At 51.3% G+C, this 20438-nt stretch overlaps 2 protein-coding genes across 16 annotated transcripts in view; one reads left to right on the top strand and one right to left on the bottom strand.

The window, feature by feature from the left end:
* Window positions 1-8110: 8110 nt before the first annotated feature.
* On the top strand, window positions 8111-15230 carry HNRNPAB (heterogeneous nuclear ribonucleoprotein A/B). 2 transcript variants are annotated; one of them, XM_021076627.2, is made up of 8 exons: window positions 8111-8321; window positions 8415-8681; window positions 9429-9597; window positions 10483-10641; window positions 10825-10956; window positions 13370-13490; window positions 14159-14299; window positions 14617-15230. In XM_021076627.2, the coding sequence occupies exons 2-8, from the start codon at window positions 8437-8439 to the stop codon at window positions 14685-14687; spliced, it is 1038 nt and encodes a 345-aa protein (XP_020932286.1). In that variant the 5' UTR covers window positions 8111-8321; window positions 8415-8436; the 3' UTR covers window positions 14688-15230.
* Window positions 11300-20438, bottom strand: part of PHYKPL (5-phosphohydroxy-L-lysine phospho-lyase) — a 48621-nt gene continuing 39482 nt past the window's right edge. For 3 of the 14 annotated variants that reach the window (XR_002341728.2, XR_014837995.1, XR_014837997.1), the window contains exons 9-14: window positions 19439-19593; window positions 18986-19075; window positions 16941-17071; window positions 15952-16001; window positions 14335-14551; window positions 11300-13887 (exon numbers count right to left, since the gene is read on the bottom strand). Coding sequence is in view for 9 of the 14 variants with exons in the window: in XM_085013706.1 (XP_084869832.1) it covers window positions 16843-17071; window positions 18986-19075; window positions 19439-19593 (474 nt within the window). In the remaining 5 variants the exon portion in view is untranslated. Of the gene's footprint in view, window positions 14552-15035; window positions 15530-15951; window positions 16002-16701; window positions 17072-18985; window positions 19076-19438; window positions 19594-20438 lie in introns of those variants that run through there. The other 11 variants (XM_085013711.1, XM_021084359.2, XM_005654967.4 and 8 more) reach the window with 5 other exon arrangements.

The raw sequence follows: 20438 nt of genomic DNA, 5'->3' as shown, positions 1-20438 counted from the left end.
CAGCAACGCATCCTAAATCTGTCCCTATCCCAGGGTGCGGTGCCCAGAACAATGTAGAAAAGTGAGAATCTGGCCTCAGGGGCCTGGGAATCTGAAGTTTTAAAAGCCAGGCAGGTGGTTGTGCCATGAAGTCAGGCTGGGCCCCTCTGTAGGCTGTGTCCTCTGAATGCAGCCTCAAGAGCGTGGAACAGGCTGGAGGGTTTTTTTCTGTAGGTGAACCACATATTCCATTCCAGTTTGATTCCAGAGGGTGTCCTAAGCAATTCTGATTGGCCTCTGCTGGGCAGAGGCTGCATCTGAGACTCTGACTAGGCACAGGTGGTTGTCTCAAGAATGTGACCTTGGATGGGGGACTAGGGGTTGGCTAGCAGTGCTTCCACAAGTCCATTTTTTTTTTCCGTCTTCCTTTTAGGGTGGCATGCACGGCATAGGGGTCAGTTCCCAGGCGAGGGGTTGAATCTGAGCTATAGCCGCCAGCGTACGCCACAACCACAGCAACAACAGATTCGAGCTGTGTCTGAGACCTACACCGCAGCTCATGGCAATGCCGGATCCTTAACCCACTGAGCAAGGCCAGGGATAGAACCTGCGTCCTCTTGGAGGTAGTCAGATTTGTTTCCGCTGAGCCACAATGGGAACTACCCCCGCAAGTCTGTTTTGGGGTTTGATTTGAAACATGATGGGCAGATCATCAGATGAAGGAATCTTCCCTGAGATTGTTGTTATCATTAGCAGTCCTAGCAGCTGGCATTTATACCCCCTACCCACTTGTACTATGCTTACCTCTTGGCATAGTCTCTGGTCCCTGCAGGAGTGTGAGAGGCAGGTGTTGTCAGTCATCTCTATTTATTTATTTATTTGGTTGCAAGTGTGGCATATGGAGGTTCCCAGGCTAGGGGTCAGATTGGAACTACAGCTGCCCGTCTACACCCACAGCCACAACAATGCTGATCTGAGCTGCATCTGCAACCTACACCACAGCTCATGGCAATACCAGATCCTTAACCCACTGAGTGAGGCCAGGGATCGAACCTGAATCCTCATGGATACTAGTTGGGTTCATAACCCACTGAGCCACAATAGGAACTTCTATTTATTTATTTTTTGGCCCTGCCTGTGGTATGTGGAGATTCCCAGGCCAGGAATCAAACCTGAGCCATAGTGGTAACTTGAGCCACAGCATTGTCCTGGACCACATCAGTGACAACACTGGATCTTAACCCACTGAACTACCAGGGAACTCCTCATCCCTTTTTTAAGATGAAAAAACTGGGAGTTTCCTTTGCGGCTCAGTGGGTTATGAACCCGACTAGTATCCATGACAACCTGGGTTTGATCCCTGGCCTTGCTCAGTGGGTTAAGGATCCAGCATTTCCATGAGCTGTGGTGTAGGTTACAGACTCAGCTTAGATTCCACTTTGCTGTGGCTGTGGTGTAGACTGGCAGCTGAAGTTCTCATTCAACTCCTAGCCTGGGAACTTCATATGGTGCACACGTGGCCCTAAACAGCAAAAAAATAAAGGTGGAAAAGCTGAGTTTCAGGAGTTCCTTTGTGGCACAGCATGTTAAGGATCTGTCATTGTCACTGAAGTGGCTCAGGGTTGCTGCTCTGGCACGGGTTCAATCCCTGGCCTGGGAACTTCCACATGCTGTGGGCACGGCCAAAAAAAGCTGATTTTTATGGAGGTTTGGTTAGGGACTGATGTCCTTAATGCTTTCAGTTGATGACAATGAGTTTAGAGGGCCCAGTAAGACTTTAAGACATGGTGGGGGCTGGAGTAAGCTGGCTAGCCCCTGTCCCGCCTACTGGGGAGCAGTGAGACTCAGCCGCAGCTAAGGGTGGACACCTGGGGCTGTGGCCCAGGGCGACTTCATCTAACAATTTTCCAAGGGTAACTGGAAATATAATGTTTTGTGGAAATATCCTGCTTTCTAAATGCCGACAAATAATTTCCTGTGATATCCAAGATACTGTCTGAGATCTCCAAGCACATCTGTGAGTCAGATTCAGCCCAGAAGGAACCAGTTTGTAACCTTGGGTTAAGAGATCTTTTATTCATTTTGCAGGTGTTAGAGTGCCCACTGGAGGTGTCAGGATGAAGCTCCTCATTGAGCTCATGGTCAGTGTCAATTCTGTGTGGTCTGTGCTCTGAGAGGGGCCTCTTCTTGGGGCCTGATACAGCGCTTCCTGGAGAAAGTGATTCGAGGGCTGCCCTAACAAAGTAGTGCCGGCTGGGTGGCTTAATGACAATAGTCTCAGTTCTGGAGACTAGAAAGCCAAAATCAAGGTGTTGGCAGAGCCTCACTCTCTCTGAAGGCTTTAGGATAGAATCTGCTCCATACCTCTCTCCTAGCTCCTGGGGTTGCCAGCAATCCTTGGTCCTTTGTGCCATGGACTGAATGTTTGTGACCCTCTGAATTCATATATTGAAACCCTAATTCCCAGTGTGATGGTGTTTGGAGGTGAGGTCTTTGGCAGGCAATTAGGTCTAGGTGAGGTCATGAGAGTGGGACCCTTGTGATGTAATTAATTAGTGCTCCTCTAGGAAGAGAGATGAGTGAGCCTGCTTCTCTCTTTGCACTCTACCATGTGAAGATATAATAAGACAGCCATCTGCAAACCAGGAAGTGGGTCTTTACCAGACACCAGATCTGCCAGCAGCTTGATCAGACTTCCCAAGCTCTAGAACTGTGGAAAATAAAAAAAAGTTTGTTGTGGAGTTCCCTGGGGGCTTAGCAGGTTAAGGATCTGGCATTGTCACTCCTGTGCCTTGGGTTGCTACTGTGGCATGGTTTGATCTCTGGCCCAGGAACTTCTGCATGCTGTAATTGGCCAAAAATACAAAGCCAAAACCAAAATAAGTTTGTTGTTTAAGCCACTCAGTTCATGGTATTTTCTTTTTCTTTCTTTCTTTTTTGTATTTTTAGGGCCACACCCGTGGCACATGGAGGCTCCCAGACTAGGGGTCTAATCGGAGCTACAGCTGCTGGCCTATGCCAGAGCCACAGCAATGCCAGATCCAAGCTGCATCTGCAACCTACACCACAGCTCACAGCAACACTGGATCCTTAGCCCACTGAGCAAGGCCAGGGATCGAACCTGCAACCCCATGGTTCCTAGTTGGATTTGTTTCTGCTGCCCCACGATGGGAACTCCCATGGTATTTTCTTATAGCAGACAGACTGACAAAGGCACCTGTAGACCCATCACTCCAGTCTCTGCCTCACATGGTATTTTCCTTGTGTATCTTCTCTTCCTATAAGGCAACAGAAGTTATATTAAGGGCCCACCTACTTCAGACTGACCTCATTTTTTTTTTTTTTTCCGCCACATCTGCGCACATGGAGGATCCCAGGCTAGGGGTTGAATTAGAGGCCTCAGCCATGGCAACACCGGGTTTGAGCCACATCTGAGACCTACACAGCTTGCAGCAATGCCATTCCTTAACCCACTGAGGGAGGCCAGGGATTGAACCCATGTCCATGTCCTCATGGACACTATGTCAGGTTCTTGACCCACTGAGCCACAATAGGAACTCTTTTTTTTTTTTTTTTGCTGTACCTGTGGCATGTGGAAGTTCCCAGAGCCAGGGTTTGAACCCATGCTATAGCAGTGACAATGCTGGATCCTTAACCTGCTGGGCCACCAGAGAAACTCCTGACCTCATCTTAATTTGATTACATCTGCAAAGACCCTGTTTCCAAATAAGGTCACATGTACAGGTACCCCAAGTTGGGAACGGAACAGACCTTTTGGGGCGGTATAGTTCAACCCACAACAGATATGTAGAACAGACAGGTGAAATTTGGGAATAGTGTTCCAGGTAGAGGGAGTGGCCGGTGCAAAGACAGAAGGGTACAGATAAGTTCTGAGAAATAAAAGCAATCAGCACAGCTGGAGTAGAAAGTGGGGCATGTGATGTGGCTGGGGTGGCCCGTGCCAGGCTTCTCGAGCTGTGTGGAATGGTCAGGTTTGGCTAGGCTGAAGTTAGAGATAAACCCCCAAATCTTCGTGGCTTGACCCAGTATAGGTTCATTTCTTGTTCATGTCAAGTCTGATGTGAGTTGAATAGCTCTCCTCTACAATGTAGCTGTGCCATGTGCAGCACATGGTCTCCAGGGAAGAGAGGTCTTGGGGGAGGTGCCTGGTCTCAACTGCCCAGGCCTGAAAGGGATCCTTCCACTCATAGATTAAGAGAGGCTGGGGAGTTCCCGTTGTGGCGCAGTGGTTAACGAATCTGACTAGGAACCATGAGGTTGCAGGTTCGATCACTGCCCTTGCTCAGTGGGTTAAGGATCTGGCATTGCTGTGAGCTGTGGTGTAGGTTGCAAACGCTGCTTGGATCCCGTGTTGCTGTGGCTCTGGTATAGGCCGGCGGCTGCGGCTCCAATTAGATCTCTAGCCTGGGAACCTCCATATGCTGCGGGGAGTGGCCCTAGAAAAGGCAAAAAGACCAAAAAAAAAAAAAAAAAAAAAAAAAAAAGGCTGGAGGGGAATTCCCATTGTGGCACAGAGGAACAGAGGAAATGAATCTAACTAGTGTCCATGAGGATGTGGGTTTGATCCCTGGCCTTGCTCAGTGGGTCAGGGATTCGGAGTTGCTATGAGCTGTAGTGTAGAACGCAGATGTGGCTCAGATCTGACATTGCTGCGGCTGTGGTGTAGGCCGGTGGCTACAGCTCAGATTCAACCCCTCGTTTGGGAAATCCCATATGCCATGGGTATGGCCCTAGAAAAAGCATACACACACACAAATAGATTGGGGTGGTGGTGGCACAGCTTTCTGTGAGCCCCAGTTGTCTCTCTCACCCATATTCAGGGTTAGGACTTCATCCTCAGGGTACTGGGAAGCCAGCCAGAGTTTTCATGCACAATGTGACAAGATCGGACTCGTGTCTTAGAAAGTTTCCTCTGGTTGGAGCCAGAGTTTGCCCTGAAGCCAGGGAGCTGGAGCGAGTGGAGTTGAGGTGTGGAAAGTGGCCCCTGTGTGGGTGTCAGCCACACTAGTCACAACATATTTGCAATTAACTCCTGTGATTTCCACCTTGCTGGCTCAGCCAAAAAAAAAAAAAAAAAAAAAAAAAATTAATTCATGTCACTTTAAAAGCTTCCAAAATGCATTTTGTGTCTGTCCTCTCTACTCGTGATTGTACACATTCTTACACATATATTGCCTGACAGCCTGAATCCCCAAAGCTAGAGGACTGTACTCTATGGGCCTCTTAAGGGACTTTCAGGGGTGACTGGGTTCCTTGCTGATTTGAGAACCTTACTGTCATAGAAGATGCTCTCAACTCAGGGCTGTAACTAGGACTGAGTAACTAGAGTCTCTTGTGTCAAAGGGACTTCTTGCTGCTCCCAAATAGCCCAGTATCCTGCCCCTGACAGAAGCACTCTTGTATGCAATACAAAAGCATTCTGGGAGTTCCTTGGTGGCCTAGCTGGTTAAGGATTGAGTGTTGTCACTGCTGTGGCTTGGATCACTGCTGTGGTGCAAGTTTGATCCCAGGCCCAGGAACTTCCCCATGCTGAGGATGTGGCCAAAAAAAAAAAAAAAATTCTGTGCTGAGACTGACCCCCATTTGTTTGCATTTCATTATAGTTTATAAAGTATTTTCTAAGCCATTGCTTCATTTGCACCTCAGAATCATTTAATCTGATATGAGATCTAATTTATTTATTTATTTGTCTTTTTGCCATTTCTTGGGCCGCTCCTGCGGCATATGGAGGTTCCCAGGCTAGGGTCTAATTGGAGCTGTAGCTGCCAGCCTACACCAGAGCCACAGCAACGCGGGATCCGAGCCGCGTCTGCAACCTGCTCCACAGCTCTCAGCAACGCTGGATCCTTAACCCACTGAGCAAGGGCAGGGATCGAACCTGCAACCTCATGGTTCCCAGTCAGATTCGTTAACCACTGCGCCACGACGGGAACTCCTGAGATCTAATTTAGATCAAGGAACTCAGAGGCACAGAGCTCTCTTATCCTGTGGTAGTCAGGAGCCTTGGAACCAATGTGGATTTGGAAGTGCTGGTTTAGCTGTGTGATTTTCAGTGTTTTTGTGTAGAAACTATGGATAACTGCATACAAAGTTATTTCGAAGCTCCATTAATGCAGCGTTGGTGAAAACATTTTACAAACTGTGCAGATTTGGCATGTCATTGAAAGCATTCACCAAGTTGTGCTTTAGTTTGTGATAGGAACTTAGTAAATATTTGTCAGTTGGGTTCCCTCCATTGCAAGAGGCAGATGGAGCCCGAAATTCTGATCTGGAAAATGGTTTAGGTTTCCTACACTTCCCTTTGATGATTAAGTTAGTTTTAAGGAATCCATGTGGATAAGAGCAGGAGATTAAGGAGTTCCCTGGTGGCTCAGTGGGTTAAGCATCCAGCCTTGGCACTGCTGTGGCTTGGGTTACTGCTGTGGCACAGGTTTGATTCCTGGCCTAGGAACTTCCCTGTGCCTCACACAGCCAAAGAAATAAATAAAAAGCAGAATAGCCTTAAAAAAAAAAAAAAAAAAAAAAAGCAGGAGATTAAGTGGAAGTATGCCTATTTGACTTTGAACTTAATTGCTTGGATTTTCTTCATTGCTCGGGTGGCTGAGTCCATCATAGCCTGTGATCCAAACCCTGGCCCTTATTTCTGTGGGTGGGCAGAGGCTAGGTGGAGGTGGAGGGGAGGAAAGTTTGTTAGGGACTTCTCTGTAAGCCTTACCACCAGATATCAGTAACATGACCAAGGTTTTATGGAGATATATGAATTAGTTATGAAATTTAGGTGGGCTTTGGGATGAACCAGAGGAATTTGCTTATCTAGGGGTGGGTGCCCCAGTTCTAGGTGGTTGATATCTTGGGGGAAATGCAGTGTTGTGTGGCCAAATCCTCAGATTTTCTGAAAATTATTTTTTCCAAAGATAAAATCATCACATTTTACATTCTCAAGGCAACGCCACGGGCTGGATGGATTGCGGAGTGAGCCTCGGGCCAGGGCTCTGGGTTTGTTATCTCATTTATAAATTTGTAATGGTACCACCTTCCATACGGTTGTTAGGAGGTCAAAAGAGGAAATAAAACGCCCAGCCCACCACACTGGGCCTGGCAGCAGGACTCCAGTGGGAAACGTCAGCTACTAGTGTTCTGCTGTTATTTGGTAATCCCCAGGCTTTAGAGGTTTTAATCCTGGTTTATTTGGGGCCTGTCACCCATTTGATTAAAAGGAATCACGGGATAACGTAGGGCTTTCAAGCCCGGTGGTCAACTAGATCAATATTGAGGGGTTTTGTATATCAGAAAAAAGAACTATTTTTCCCTTCCCTCAAACTTCAAGATTTCACGGAAGCGGTTTACTTTTCTTAAAAATAGATTAGAGCAAAAATAAATGAATTAAATGAAAGATTTTAAGTAATCAAAAGTAAAAATGCGATACTAGTCGTGAAAGTGTTGCCAAGGGGATCCTCGTGGTCCCACGGTTTCTCCCGCCGGGACGTGGGGCGGAGCACTAATGGCTACAGACACCTAGCGGACTCCGCCCCCTCCCGGCTTCTAGCCTCCGGGGGAGGCGGCAGAAAGGGCCAGAGATCGTGGCTTTGAAGGCACCAAGGTCAAGGGAGCGGGCGGGCCCCGTCGCAATTTTTCAGAGCCATGCGGAGGGCCTTGGAGGACCGAATGCGCCTAATCTCGGAAGGCTGGATTCCGCCAATTCCAGCCGGGCAACCTTGGTTTCCGAGGCTTCCTCGAGACCAGTTTCCTCTTTTGGGAAATGGAGTGGCCGAGGCGGCCAACTTTGGGATTGGGTACCGGGGACGAGAGACTACGGCCTCAAAGGGCGGAGCGTCAGTCTCCGACCTCTCCGCCTCCGGGCTCGGGCTGCCCGCCCCTAGAGACAGGGCCGTCCGGCCAGCGGACCCCGAGATCCTTAGCAAGGCCTCGGCTCGCGCGGATTCTAAAATGAGGACAAAGCCCGCCCGAATCTAGCGTGCGCGCGGCGCCGCGGCCAACGGGACGCCGGCGCCGGGCTGAGTGACGAGCCGCCGAAGCCAATGAGCATGCGCCTTGTTGCGAGGTGGCCCCGGCTCCGGCATTATAAAGAGCGCCACGAGTCGGCATTGTCAGGCGGCGGCACCGCGCGGGCCCGGGCGAGATTATCCGTCTGAGGATTCTGTTCGGCGTCTCCGGTAGCCGAGGAGAAGGGCGCGCGATCGCGGAGGCTCCGTCGGTAGACGGGGGAGAGGCCCGGCAGCGCGAGTGTGAGCGCGGCCGAGCCCGCGGCGCCTTCTCGGCGGGTGAGGACAAGCGGGCCCCGCGGCGTCATCGGCGGCGAGGTGAGCGGCCGGGCCTGCGGGCGGCGGGCGGGAGTCCGGGCATGAGCCGTGCGGGCCTGACGCGCTGTGTCTGTATGTGGCCGCTTGTTGCAGGAGCCGCGTGCCTCGGCCTAACATGTCGGAAGCGGGTGAAGAGCAGCCCATGGAGACCACGGGCGCCACCGAGAACGGACACGAGGCCGCCCCCGAAGGCGAGTCGCCGGCCGGGACCGGCACCGGCACCGGCACCGGCACCGGCACCAGCACCAGCAGCGGCGCCGCAGCGGGCTCTGGAGGCGGGACCGCGGCGCCCCCGGCCGGCAACCAGAACGGCGCCGAGGGCGACCAGATCAACGCCAGCAAGAACGAAGAGGACGCGGGGTAGGTGCGGCCACGGGCCGACGGGGGCGCCGCCTTTGTTCCGGGGCCGCCTTTTGTTGGAGCCATGCGGCGGGGGGAGGGGCGGGCGGCCGGGGCCTGCTCGCGGCCCGCAAACCAGCAACTCCGCGCCGCCCGCCGCTGCGCGCGCGGGAGTTTGAGGGAGTTTGTTGGGTCGACTTTGGCGCCGCCCTGGGGCCGCTGGCGCGGGGCCGGGGCCGGGCGGCCCGGAAGGGGAGTGCGCTCGGACCCGGGGCCGGCGGGTCGCGGGCTGCCGGGGCTGCGTGGGCGGAGTTGGCGCGCGCCCTGGCCTCCCTCCTCCGCCTCCTGCCGAGGGCGGAGTCACAGCCTGAACGCGGACTCGGCCCGGAAGCCTTGAGTTCCTTGAGAGCCAGTGCTCGGAGGTGGTGGAGAGTGGCAGGGACTGTAGCGTTTTGATACGTGGTTGTTGGGTTGGGTTCCTTCCAGTTGTGGTGCTCAGGGTCTAGCTCTCTGGTCAGGTTGTGCTTCCTTCCCCCACCAGCCCTGGGGGGTGCGGAGTCGTTAGGGTCAAGATTGGGTTTTGAAGGGTAGCAGAGGTTTATTAACCTCCAGAGGTAGAACCTTTGCGGCCTCTTAGGGGTGGACCTTTGCTCAGGTTGGTGGTTTTATTTATAATTACGTCAGTGAAAGCTTTTCTAGGACCAATTCTTCTAAAATCACAGCTTTCTCATAAGGCTTGTTGCCGTGTGTCTTACCCCACCATTTCAGAAAAATGTTCGTTGGTGGCCTGAGCTGGGATACCAGCAAAAAGGACCTAAAGGATTATTTTACCAAATTTGGAGAGGTCGTTGACTGTACAATAAAAATGGATCCCAACACTGGCCGGTCAAGAGGGTTTGGGTTTATCCTCTTCAAAGATGCAGCCAGTGTGGAGAAGGTAAGTTGGGTATTGTATAATCAGGAGTCTCAGTGTATTCTAAGATTATGCCACCATTCTTAGTCTATGACTGGTTTATGTGTTCTGCACATGGTTGAATGCTTGGGGAAAAGGAAGTTTGGAAATTTATGAGTTTGTTATTTGAAGGGGTTAAAAGTAGAGATTAAGCAGAGGAGGGAGTATGGGCTAGAGTGGTCCAGGATGGTTATAGCGGACCATTTCTTATTTTGTGGCTATTCTGGACCCTGCAAATACTTCATTGTGAGGACTAGAAGAGAGTCCACAGTTGCTAGGAGATAGGCATTATTTTAGTCCCATTAAAAGACAAATCTAAATCTCAAGAAGTTTTAGGTAGAAGAGATCACAAAGCTTATTAACAAGAGTGTGAGGATTCTAGCTCTGGCAGCCCAGCTCCGGCATATGGAAGTTCCCAGGCTAGGGGTTGAATTGTAGCCAGCAGCCACAGCAGCGCTGGATCCCCAGCCCACTGAGCGAGGCTAGGCATCAAACCTGCATTCTCATACAATACTAGTCGGGTTTGTCTATTGCTGAGCTATAACAGGAACTCCAGCCTCTGTTTTTTAAAAATGACTGCTGCTTTGCTTCTGGAGGAGGTATGCCTATAACTGGGACTTCCTGGGCAGGAAAGAGGGGTGCACAGCATTGCCAAAGACTTGGGTGTGAGGACAGATTTGTAGGTGTTAAGTAAACCAGGTGTACTTGAACTTTGGAGATTGGCTTGGGAAGTCAGGTTGGGGAGTAGGGTATGGAGGGGATCAAACACGTTTTTGGTACCTGTGTTGGAGTCTTGTGGCTCAGAGAAGAGCCTTGTTCAGGGTCATGCTGCTAAGTCAGAATCCAACTCCCATCTTTCTGTTGGAACAGGTTCTAGACCAGAAGGAGCACAGGCTGGATGGCCGTGTCATTGACCCCAAAAAGGCCATGGCAATGAAGAAAGACCCAGTAAAGAAAATTTTTGTAGGGGGTCTGAATCCTGAAGCCACAGAGGAGAAGATCAGGGAGTACTTTGGCGAATTTGGGGAGGTGAGTGTGCGACCCCTGGAGTGGCCTGCCAGCTGCTTTGAGTTTGCCTTCTTTCTTCCTTGGTAGCACAGCCTTGGCTGGCTGAAGCTTTTTTCCACTATCTTTAGTGTTCACGGGCCATTCTCCTGTGAGTTCCCTATAGGCTCGGGTAGGGGAGGTCCTGAGCTTCGCCTTTGTTTATAGATTGAAGCAATTGAACTTCCAATGGATCCAAAGTCGAACAAAAGACGAGGCTTTGTCTTCATCACCTTTAAAGAAGAGGAACCTGTGAAGAAAGTTTTGGAGAAGAAGTTTCACACCATCAGTGGAAGCAAGGTAAGGTTCCACAACTGTGTGTGCTTGGTCTCCTGTTGCCGCAGAAAAGCTGGTCCTTGCAGGTGTGGGTTAGGGATTGGGCCACCTCTAAGAGATCTCTAAGGTAGACCTTAGAGTTTTTTTTCAGTACTTTCTGTCCTGATGGGGCAGGTGGTCCTGTCCTTTAAGGAACTCCTAGACTGGTAGGACTGGCAGTAAGCACTGGATTTGAGGGTGGGTGGTTGGGAGGCTTCCATGGGAAGAGAATGTGCTGAGTAGCTTCTAAAACTACTCATTTAAAGCCAGAGGTCAAGGTGTACTCAATTTAGAGTAGAAGGTGTATAAGTTCTGTGACGAAGGTCTCGGAAGATTCTAAAACTGCCATTTATTGATTTCTCCGTGGTAAAGTTTTTCCTGCTATGGGCATTGATTGCTACAGAACTTTTCTCCTGCCACAACCAAATCTTCACCTCCATCTCCTTTGGTCACTGATTAAATTAACCCCACCCCAAAGATCCTTCCCAAAGAACTCCCAGGGTCTTGGACAACTGAAATCCAAGGGCAGTTTTGGTTTCAAATGAGAGTCCTGTGCAGTGAGGTGCACTTCTTCCCCTGAACTCTGGACTGGAGAAGAGGGTAGGCTCAGCTTCTCCAGGTGGCTGAGGCAGTTGGGAGTTGAGGGTGTGGCCCACTGTGGCAGGGTGTGGCAGACTTAAGCAGGGGTGACAGCCAGATACTGTAGGACAGGTAGGGTAGGGCTCTTGGAAGCCTCAATCCTGGCTAGGATTTTAGGAAGATTAGATTTGGGATTGGGCCCTTGGATTTTATGTAGAATGAGATGGGATCATAGGGACTGTTGGTTAAGACAGTGAAATGGAGAGAGGAGACCTTTTTCTCTGTGCCATAGTGTGAAACAGGCAGGAAGAGCCTGTTAGGGCATCTTTAGTCAAACTGCTGGTGGTTGTCTTGAAATAAGTGTTTTTAGCTGGTTATAGTCAGCATTTCTAACTTAATAGGATGGAAAACATGAGATTTCATTACTTGGTAGGGGCAATTTGCCATTTTCTTTGAGTATGCTTGTATTCGGACAGCTTGTAAAAATTAGTCTTAATGGGGAGGGTTATGTGTCAGTGAACTTTTTTTTTGCTTTTTAGGACCACACCCATGGCATTTGGAAGTTCCCAGGCTAGGGGTCGAATGTGGGCTACAGCTGCCAGCCTGTGCCACAGCCACCGCAACCCGGGATCTGAGCTGCCTCTTTTGCGACCTACACCACAGCAACGCTGGATCCTTTTCCCACTGAGTGAGGCCAGGGATCAAACCCACGTTTTCATGGGTCCTAGTTAGTTGGGTTCCTTACATTAAGCCAGGACAGGAACTCCCTAGTGAACTTTATTTAAAAAGATTAGTGGGAGTGCTGGAAGGTCCGTGACCCTACTGCCTCCCACAGTAGGCAGAGTTTTGAGCAAAAAGGAAATCGACCCTTTAGGCTCTAAGGGGATATAGACATCTGGCCTGTCTCAACAACAGACTATTGATTGGGTGGTTGGAGCAGGGAGGGGATGCAGTATGACCTTAGGGAAGGCTGCTCTGAACCTCAGTGGCTTGCTTTTTCCTTTCTCTAAGGAGGCCAGGCTTGCCATCTTACTTAATAGCATGATTGAGGAGTTCCCGTTGTGGTGCAGCAGAAGGGAATCCAACTAGGAACCATGAGGTTGCTGATTCAATCCCTGGCCTTGCTCAGTGGGTTAAGGCTCTGGTGTGGCTCTGATTTAACCCCTAGCCTGGGCACCTCCATATGCCTTGAGAGTGGCCTTAAAAAGCAAAAAAAAAAAAAGCATATTTGAGTGGGATGATTTCCGGGGGGGAGCTTTCTTTTTCCAAGGTCCCTCATCTGGGAATCTTTCTCTGACTTGCCCAGTAGGGCCAAGGTGGCACCATACTGACACCTACTGTGATGTCCTGCTACACTGAGCTGGCATTGGCCCAGCCGTTCCTCTCACCTGTTAGAAATGGAGCGCCCAAGGGCGACCATCAGCAGACGTTCATTCCAGGCACTCTAGGGGAAGGCTGGAGCCAAAAAGGCCCTTGTGTGTTTTGGTGTAAATTTTAGCCCAAATGTGGTTTCCCACCCCAGCACGTATGTGTTCTTGAGCAGATAGACATTTGTTTTTGCCCCATGGCATACAGAGTTCGTGGATTAGGGATCAGATCTGAGCTGCAGCTGTGGCAGCACCAGATCCTTCAACCCACTGCCCTGGGCTGGAGTTTGAACCTGTGTCCTGGTCCTACATAGTTACTGACAATCCTGTTGCCATCTGAACAGCTGGAACTCCAGATCTGGCACCTGAATATTTGTCCACGAAGGCTTTTGTGCATACTCCCTGCCTAGGGCTTGCCTGCTGGGATGACCCACTGTTCTCTTGGCTTTCAGTGTGAAATCAAGGTGGCTCAGCCCAAAGAGGTTTATCAACAGCAGCAGTATGGCTCTGGGGGCCGTGGGAATCGCAACCGAGGGAACCGAGGCAGCGGTGGTGGTGGCGGAAGTGGAGGAGGTGAGTGGAACCCAGATGAGGATGGGTCCTGTGTCCCTGCCTGCATGGAGCTTCTATGCTTGTCTTGGGGGCTCTCTGGCCTCTGGTGCTCGGTGCAGCAAGGTGGGCAGGATCAGGAGTGCTTTTCCTGGGTTGAGGCGCTGCTGCTGCTGCTTGGAATGGAAGAGCCCATCTTCTCGTGTGGTCTGGGGCCCCAGGGCAGAGGGGGCATCTGCATCGCACTCCCAAGTTTTGAGGGGGCACGATGGGTGCTCTTGGCTCTGGCTGTCCTGAGTCTTGGTACACCCATGGGCAGGCGGGCTGAAGGGTAGGGCGGGGCTGTGCCAGGTGCTTAACCTCCTTCCATCCCAGGCCCTTCTGACTCCAAAGCCTGAACTCCATCCTTTTTAAGGCCAAGCTGCCAGGGAGGGTGGGATGATCAGAGGGTGATTTGAATGAGAGTGAGCTGCCTCGTTTGCCCCAGTGAAGTTAGTTTTCTGCCTGGCCTTCTCATCCCCAGCTTGGGTCTCAGGTACAGTGCTGGGCCCAGGGCCCTCTACACCAGAATAGCATCCCCTTGGCCTGAGTTGCCATAGTAACCTCGCCACCCAAAGGGCAGGATTTCCTCCATCCTTGCTCCTGCGTGTGCTAAATGGTCCATGGGCCCCTGTGCCCTGCTCCCCCCACAGGTCAGAGTCAGAGTTGGAATCAGGGCTACGGCAGCTACTGGAACCAGGGCTACGGCTACCAGCAGGGCTACGGGCCCGGCTATGGCGGCTACGACTACTCGCCCTATGGCTATTACGGCTACGGCCCCGGCTACGACTACAGTAAGTAGGAGAAAGGGAGGCCCCCATCTACTCACCCACCCCGGGAGGCAGGACAGACAGTGCAGGGGCCGCTGGCAGCAGGGGCCGCTGGCAGCAGGGGCTTTGGAGTCGGACAGGCTGGGCTTTGTGGCCTGACTTGGTCACTTGGAGCTTCCCAATTTTGAGTTCTTGAGCCTTGTGGGTCTCAGGAAGGTGGGGAAGACATCCTGCTGAACAGAGTTGTTGGCTCTGGTGAGGATGCATATCAAGCGCCTGGCACAGGGGTAAATAAACACTTAGTAGGTTGTAGCTACTATGACTGTTGTTCTTGTCCCTAGGTCAGGGTAGTACAAATTACGGGAAGAGCCAGCGACGTGGTGGCCATCAGAATAACTACAAGCCATACTGAGGCTTCGGCAGGAGTACCTGACTGACCGCACACGCTTTGTTTGTTTGGATATTGAGTGAACACAATTATGTACCAAATTTAACTTGGCAAACTTTCTATGGCCTGTCCCATGTGCATCTTATTTAAAATTTCCCCCCTGGAAATCACTCTCCTGTTTAATATTTCCAGAGCTCTAGTTGTTTTAGGCAGCGTGTGGTGTCTCAAGAGGCCAGAGCAGCATTATGGGCTGATTTTTTATTACTGGGTTACCCAGAACCAGATTGGAGGGTCTGCTTCCTGCTGCCACTCTGCAGACTGGACCTGTGGACCCTGGTTGTAAAGAGTAAATTGTATCTTAGGAAACCAGTGTCACCTTTTTTCACCTTTTAATTTTATATTATTTGTCATACATTTCCTGTAATGGAAGTGTTAATTTTACTGTACTTTTTGGTACCTTTCGGGAATCTAATGTATTGTAAGGTATTTTACACGTGTCCTGATTTTGCCACAACCTGGATATTGAAGCTATCCAAGCTTTTGAAATAAAAAATTAAAAACCCCCAAGCCTGGGTGAGTGTGGGGTACACTGTGAAGGGAGACAGGTGGTCCAGAGTTCCAGTATCCTGTCAGGCATGACCACATACTGTCCACATCCTTGCTTAGTTTCTTTTAATGACTCGGCCCTGCCCAGGACTTGTGCCCCCTTTAAAGAAAGTGGCTCAGAGGTTGGAGGCAGCTGTTAAAGGTGATGGTGGTACAGTAAGGGTTACCACCCTCAGTTGGGGACACTGCCCCAGGGCAGCACGAATCTGGAGCACCTTGGAATACCTGTCTTGTCATCTTCCAGCAAAGACAGTGTGAACCTAAAGACAAGAGCAGAGTCACAAGGGCCAGCTGGATCTGGGCAAGACAGTGCCCCCTCTGGCAGGGGTATTTGCTGGCTTGATTGGGACACCCCAAGTCTAGTGGCTGAGGCCTAAGACTAGGTTGAAAGAGGCAGTGCTAGGCTGGGGCTCCAGGTGGATTAAGCCTAGCAAAAGCTTTGTTTCCCTAGAGGAACTGGCTAAGGGAGGAAATAAGCTACTCTTGGCCCAGCCATCACAAATGGGTACTTGGGAGGTTTTTCAGGGGGTGTGGAGCACCCAAGGCAGCCAGAGCTGCAGTGTTGAAACTAACCTGTGGGAATGGGACGTCAGTTAGAGCAAAAAATGTTGAAGGGGCTGTGATGGATGGTAAGAAACCCAGTTCCTGGTCTCTCGGAGCAAGAAGCAAGCCTGAGACTTACCTAGAGAACACGCCTCAGTGTCTTGCAACTTCTCACTTTTTCTTCCATATCTGAAAAAAGACCACAGAGCCACCCCAAATGGTCAACTTTTCTCCTCTGCTGAAAACCCCTGATGCCTGAATTCAGTGTCCAAGCTTCTTGGATGGCAGGGTGGAGAGTGGGCCACATTGGTCTGTCCAAGCCCTGATCCTTGTATATGGGCCACCAGCCACAGGGTTAGCAACAACTTCCCCAAAGGACAAAAACCAGCCCTCAGATTTCCTGAGACTATTTGACTGGGGTCCCCTCTGTACAGAAACTACAAGCCAGCTCTGTGTCCAGCCAGCTTTTCCCTCCCCAGGCTCCCCACAAATGCTTCCCAAATACTTTCCTTCCCCTAGCAGGTCCTGCACCATCTCAGTTGTGTAGGGATTGGACCTTATTTCCAGAGGGCAGGGGGCAATGGCTAGGCTGCTCTGGAATCTACCAGGAAGATGATAGGATTTGGGTCCCCAACTGAGCTGTGCATGTGCAGAACAGCTTTGGTGCATGTGTCCAATTTGGCAATGACATTTCCTAGTAAGTGGATTTAGGGGCAACCACTAAATGCTTAGGAATGTGAAGAGTTTCATTTTGCATTGAATCAGTCCTGAGTCCAAGTCTCATTTGAGCTGCTTAGCAGCAGAAAAAGCAGGAAAGCTGCCACCTACATCTCAGGGAGGCTTTAGGGACACAATGGAGTGCTCTACTGTAGTTGTGATAGTAGGGCTTACAGCCCTGCTCCCTTGTCCCATGTGCCACACTGGCCTGTGCCCAGGCAGGAAGAATTGTGGCTCAGATTTCTGGGGGCACAGGCAGGAATAGGGGAGGCCTCCACTTCAGCTCCCTGTACTGTTGAGAGGACACCCTGGCTCAGCTGTCACACCCCCATCCTGGGCATGCTGGGAGTTCTAGCTCCAGGCTGGGCTCTAGAGATAAGCTGTCAGTTGCCCCTTGGCCTCCAGGCTCACCTGTCAGGATGGTGTCCAGCTTTGCTACCACGTGTCGTGCGTTGTCCAAGCTGAAGCACATTGGGGGCTTAAACTTCAGGACATTCCTCCCGGGGCCATCGGTGCTCAACAAAATGTAGTTCTCCTTCAATCTGTGAGGATAGGACACAGCAGGGCCTGCTGCTCACCAGCCAAGTGCACTTCACATGGACCCTCCAGACCTTCCTCAGTTTGGCTTTGGCCTTGAAGGTGAGGTACCAGCCACACTACCCTCAGAACCCTTCACAGGCCAGTTCCCACCAGGATAAGAGCATTGGCCACCCCCTGTCAAACTCTTGCCAAATTTTGTGGCCCAGCACCAGAGGCCCCTGTCTGGGATGCCCAGCACCTGGCCCTGAACGTGTTGCTGTCCAGAGCAGGGGTCTTGCTTCATCCGTCCTGGAGTCCCAGTCTAAGCCAAGCCGAGACTGGCCACGGGGCTACAACATGGACAGCAAGAGTCTCTTCCATTTTAACAGTTTGTAATGATGTGTATAGTTTAGTTTTAAAACAGAAACTGGAGTTCACGTTGTGGCTCAGTGGTAACAAACCTGACCAGTATCCATGAGGACGTGGCCTTGCTCAGTGGGTTAAAGATCCAGCGTTGCCATGAGCTGTGGTGTAGGTCGAAGTCGGGGCTTGGAACTGGCATTGCCATGGCTGTGGTGTAGGCCAGCAGCTGTAGTTCCAATTCAGCCCGCAGCCTGGGAACCTCCATAAGCTGTGGGTGTGGCCCTAAAAAGACCAGAAAAAAAAAGTTAAAGTGGAAATTTGTCCAACATTCACAAAGAGCCATGAAGTCATGGAGCCCTCACCTAGTTTCAGTAACCCCTGCCAACTCTTCTCTACTGCAGCCCTAGACAGAGGACTATCCAGATTTAATTTCCTGTTTTTCTCCGGAAGATGACTTACCCTCTACCTCATTTTCATTTTTAATGGTCCACTTTTACACTTTCAACCAAGGAAGGTATTTTGGCCTCTGAGAGGAGTGTGATGGGACTGTTTACACTCTGACCCACACTCTCATTCTTTTTTATTCTTTTTCTATAAGTCTTGAAGGGAGCAGGGTGTCCTGAGTCTGCCTTCAGCTCCTTTCTCCCATCCCAGCGGGCCTGGCCCTGCTACAAAAAAACAGGTTCTGGACTTTAAATCCAGCTCTGCCTCCCACTCAGTTATCACCTGGTCGTTTCCTTACTGAACTTGAGAAGTCACCAGGGTGATCTTAAGGTGGAGGAGGTCAGGCTTGGCTGAGGGAGGGTCTGACTGTTCTGAATCCCCGAGTCCTGAGGCTCCCTGAGGGAAGGGGTGGGTGAGCTGATCCTTGTGCCCGACCTGGAGAGAGAAGGCGGGGGCTGGGCGGCCGCGTCAGAGAGGTGGAGAGGTGGCCAAGAACCGCATGGAGGGAAAGATTTCTACATCAATACTGTTTATGTGAATTCAAAACAGAATGATGCACATTCCACAATTTGAATAAGCACACACATCAAACCCTTAGAAGGGTTTTCCAAGATGTGGGGAGAGGGCAGGAGTGAGCAGTGGCAATAAAAGGGAACCACCAAACAAGAGGAAGAGGCCAGAGGAGGGGCGGGGGGTCCTGTCTGTCTGAAGACCTGTTCCTCTAGGAAAGGGGAGTCTGGTTCTGCCACAGTCCCCAGTGTGGCTCTGGAGATGCTGCTTCCCTTCGGCATCCTGGATCTGTGAAATGCAGTGTTGAGGCTGCCCGGGTCTGAGAGAGTTCTTGGCAGAAGTGGCTGCCTGGGCTGGGGATGGCCTGCGCCCACCTGAAGCCTCTGCTGCCAGGCACTGGGTACAGAGCTGATGGGGCCCCTTCTCTGTCACAGAGCCCACCTGAGGGTGTGCACAGATTGGCAGCCCTCTTCCCCACTCAAGCTAAGTGCCACCTCCTTTGAATAACCCCATGGGCCCGGCACATCCAGGAACACGGCAAAAAGGAGAGACCAGGGTGTGGGGTGGGCGCCTTCCCCCTTAGGGCCATAGACACTGCACAACTTGGGGGAAAAAAATACCTGGACACCACGTAGTCAGCCTCTTCGGTTGCTGGCATCCTCGTGGCCTCATCTTTGATCAGATCCACACCAATGAAGAGCCCAACGCCCCTGGAGCCAAAAGTGACATCTCAAGAGGCCAGGCCTGAGGGACCACGGTCCTTGCTCTCATCCTCAGCCTGGGCCTCAGCCAAGCTCCCGTCGGAAAGTCCACCAGGGCTTGGGTCTGGGGAGGCTGAGAACCGCAGGAGCTTTCAGAGGGAGGTGAAATGGTTCCAGGAAGTAACTAATGGGAGGGGACCTTGGTGTGGGCACAGGGAGGTATGGTCCTGGATTTCCCTCCCTAGAAGTGCTATCTCAGGCAACAGTAGCTGTGGGTGTTTCCGTTCTTCTCTGGCATGGAGATCAACATTCCCACCCTCCCAGGTGGTTAGGAGGTGAACCAAGAAGCCATGCCAGGTCCCTGAGGCTCACCTGATATCTCCGAGGATGGGATGTTTGGCTTTCTGCTGCCTCAGGAGCTCCATGAGAAAGCTGCCCACACAGGCGGCGTGAGCCTGCAGCTGCTCCTTCTCCAAGACGTCCAGGACAGCCAGCCCCACAGCACAGGACACTGGGCTGCCTCCAAACTGAGCCAGGGAACAAAGGGCAGGTCAGGTGCCCAGCAGAGTGGGCATGCCCCAGGATGTGCCACACAGAACTGCCACACACATTCCAAGGCGGTAACAAGAACACACCCGAGCCTCTGAGGGCTTAGCGTGCTGAGCACTACATGGGGTTCTCCTGAGGGCCCCATGGGTTGTCCCCTTTTTCCAGGTGCTAATATGACTGTAACCCAGGTCAAGTACCCATGGAAGATGCAAAAATCACTGGAGAGGGTGTATTGGGCATTCCCACAGAGCTGGTTTTTGACGAGAGGCTTCAGGGCCTCATCTCGTGGGCTGCGCCCAGACCCACACCCACACCATTGCACCATTCCTGTCACCACCTTCCAGGAGGGTCAAGAGCAACAAGCTGGAGCCACATTCTGTGGCTCTGCTGGCTGAGCCCAAGGCAGATTTTAGGGCACAGGCTACAAGCTAGCTGCCTGTGAGCCAAATGGCCTGAGGATTCCTTTTGTTTGACTTGTGTGGCATAATTAAAATAATTTTAGGTAGTTCCCATATGGATCAGTGGTAATGAACCCAACTAGTATCCATGAGGCCCTGCTCAGTGGGTTAAGGATCTGGCATTGCCGTGAGCTGTGGTGTAGGTCGCAGATGTGGCTTGGGTCCCAAGTTCCTATGGCTGTGGTGTAGGCCAGCAGCTGCAGCTCTGGTTCAACCCCTAGCCTGGGAACTTCCATATGCTGTGGGTGCGGCCCTCAAAAAAACTTTTTTTTTGAATGAGGTGCTAATGTTTTAAAAAGAAGAGACTAGAGTTCCCTGATGGCTTAGTGGATTAAGGATTTGGTATTGTCACTGCTGTGGCTTAG

This window comes from Sus scrofa, chromosome 2 (genome assembly GCF_054392235.1).
Source record: "Sus scrofa isolate SSC_HxYL_T2T_F1_AM1 chromosome 2, Sscrofa_HxYL_maternal_Yorkshire_Landrace_v2.0, whole genome shotgun sequence".
Classification (NCBI taxonomy): domain Eukaryota; kingdom Metazoa; phylum Chordata; class Mammalia; order Artiodactyla; family Suidae; genus Sus; species Sus scrofa.
This window is presented reverse-complemented; position numbering and strand designations above follow the sequence as displayed.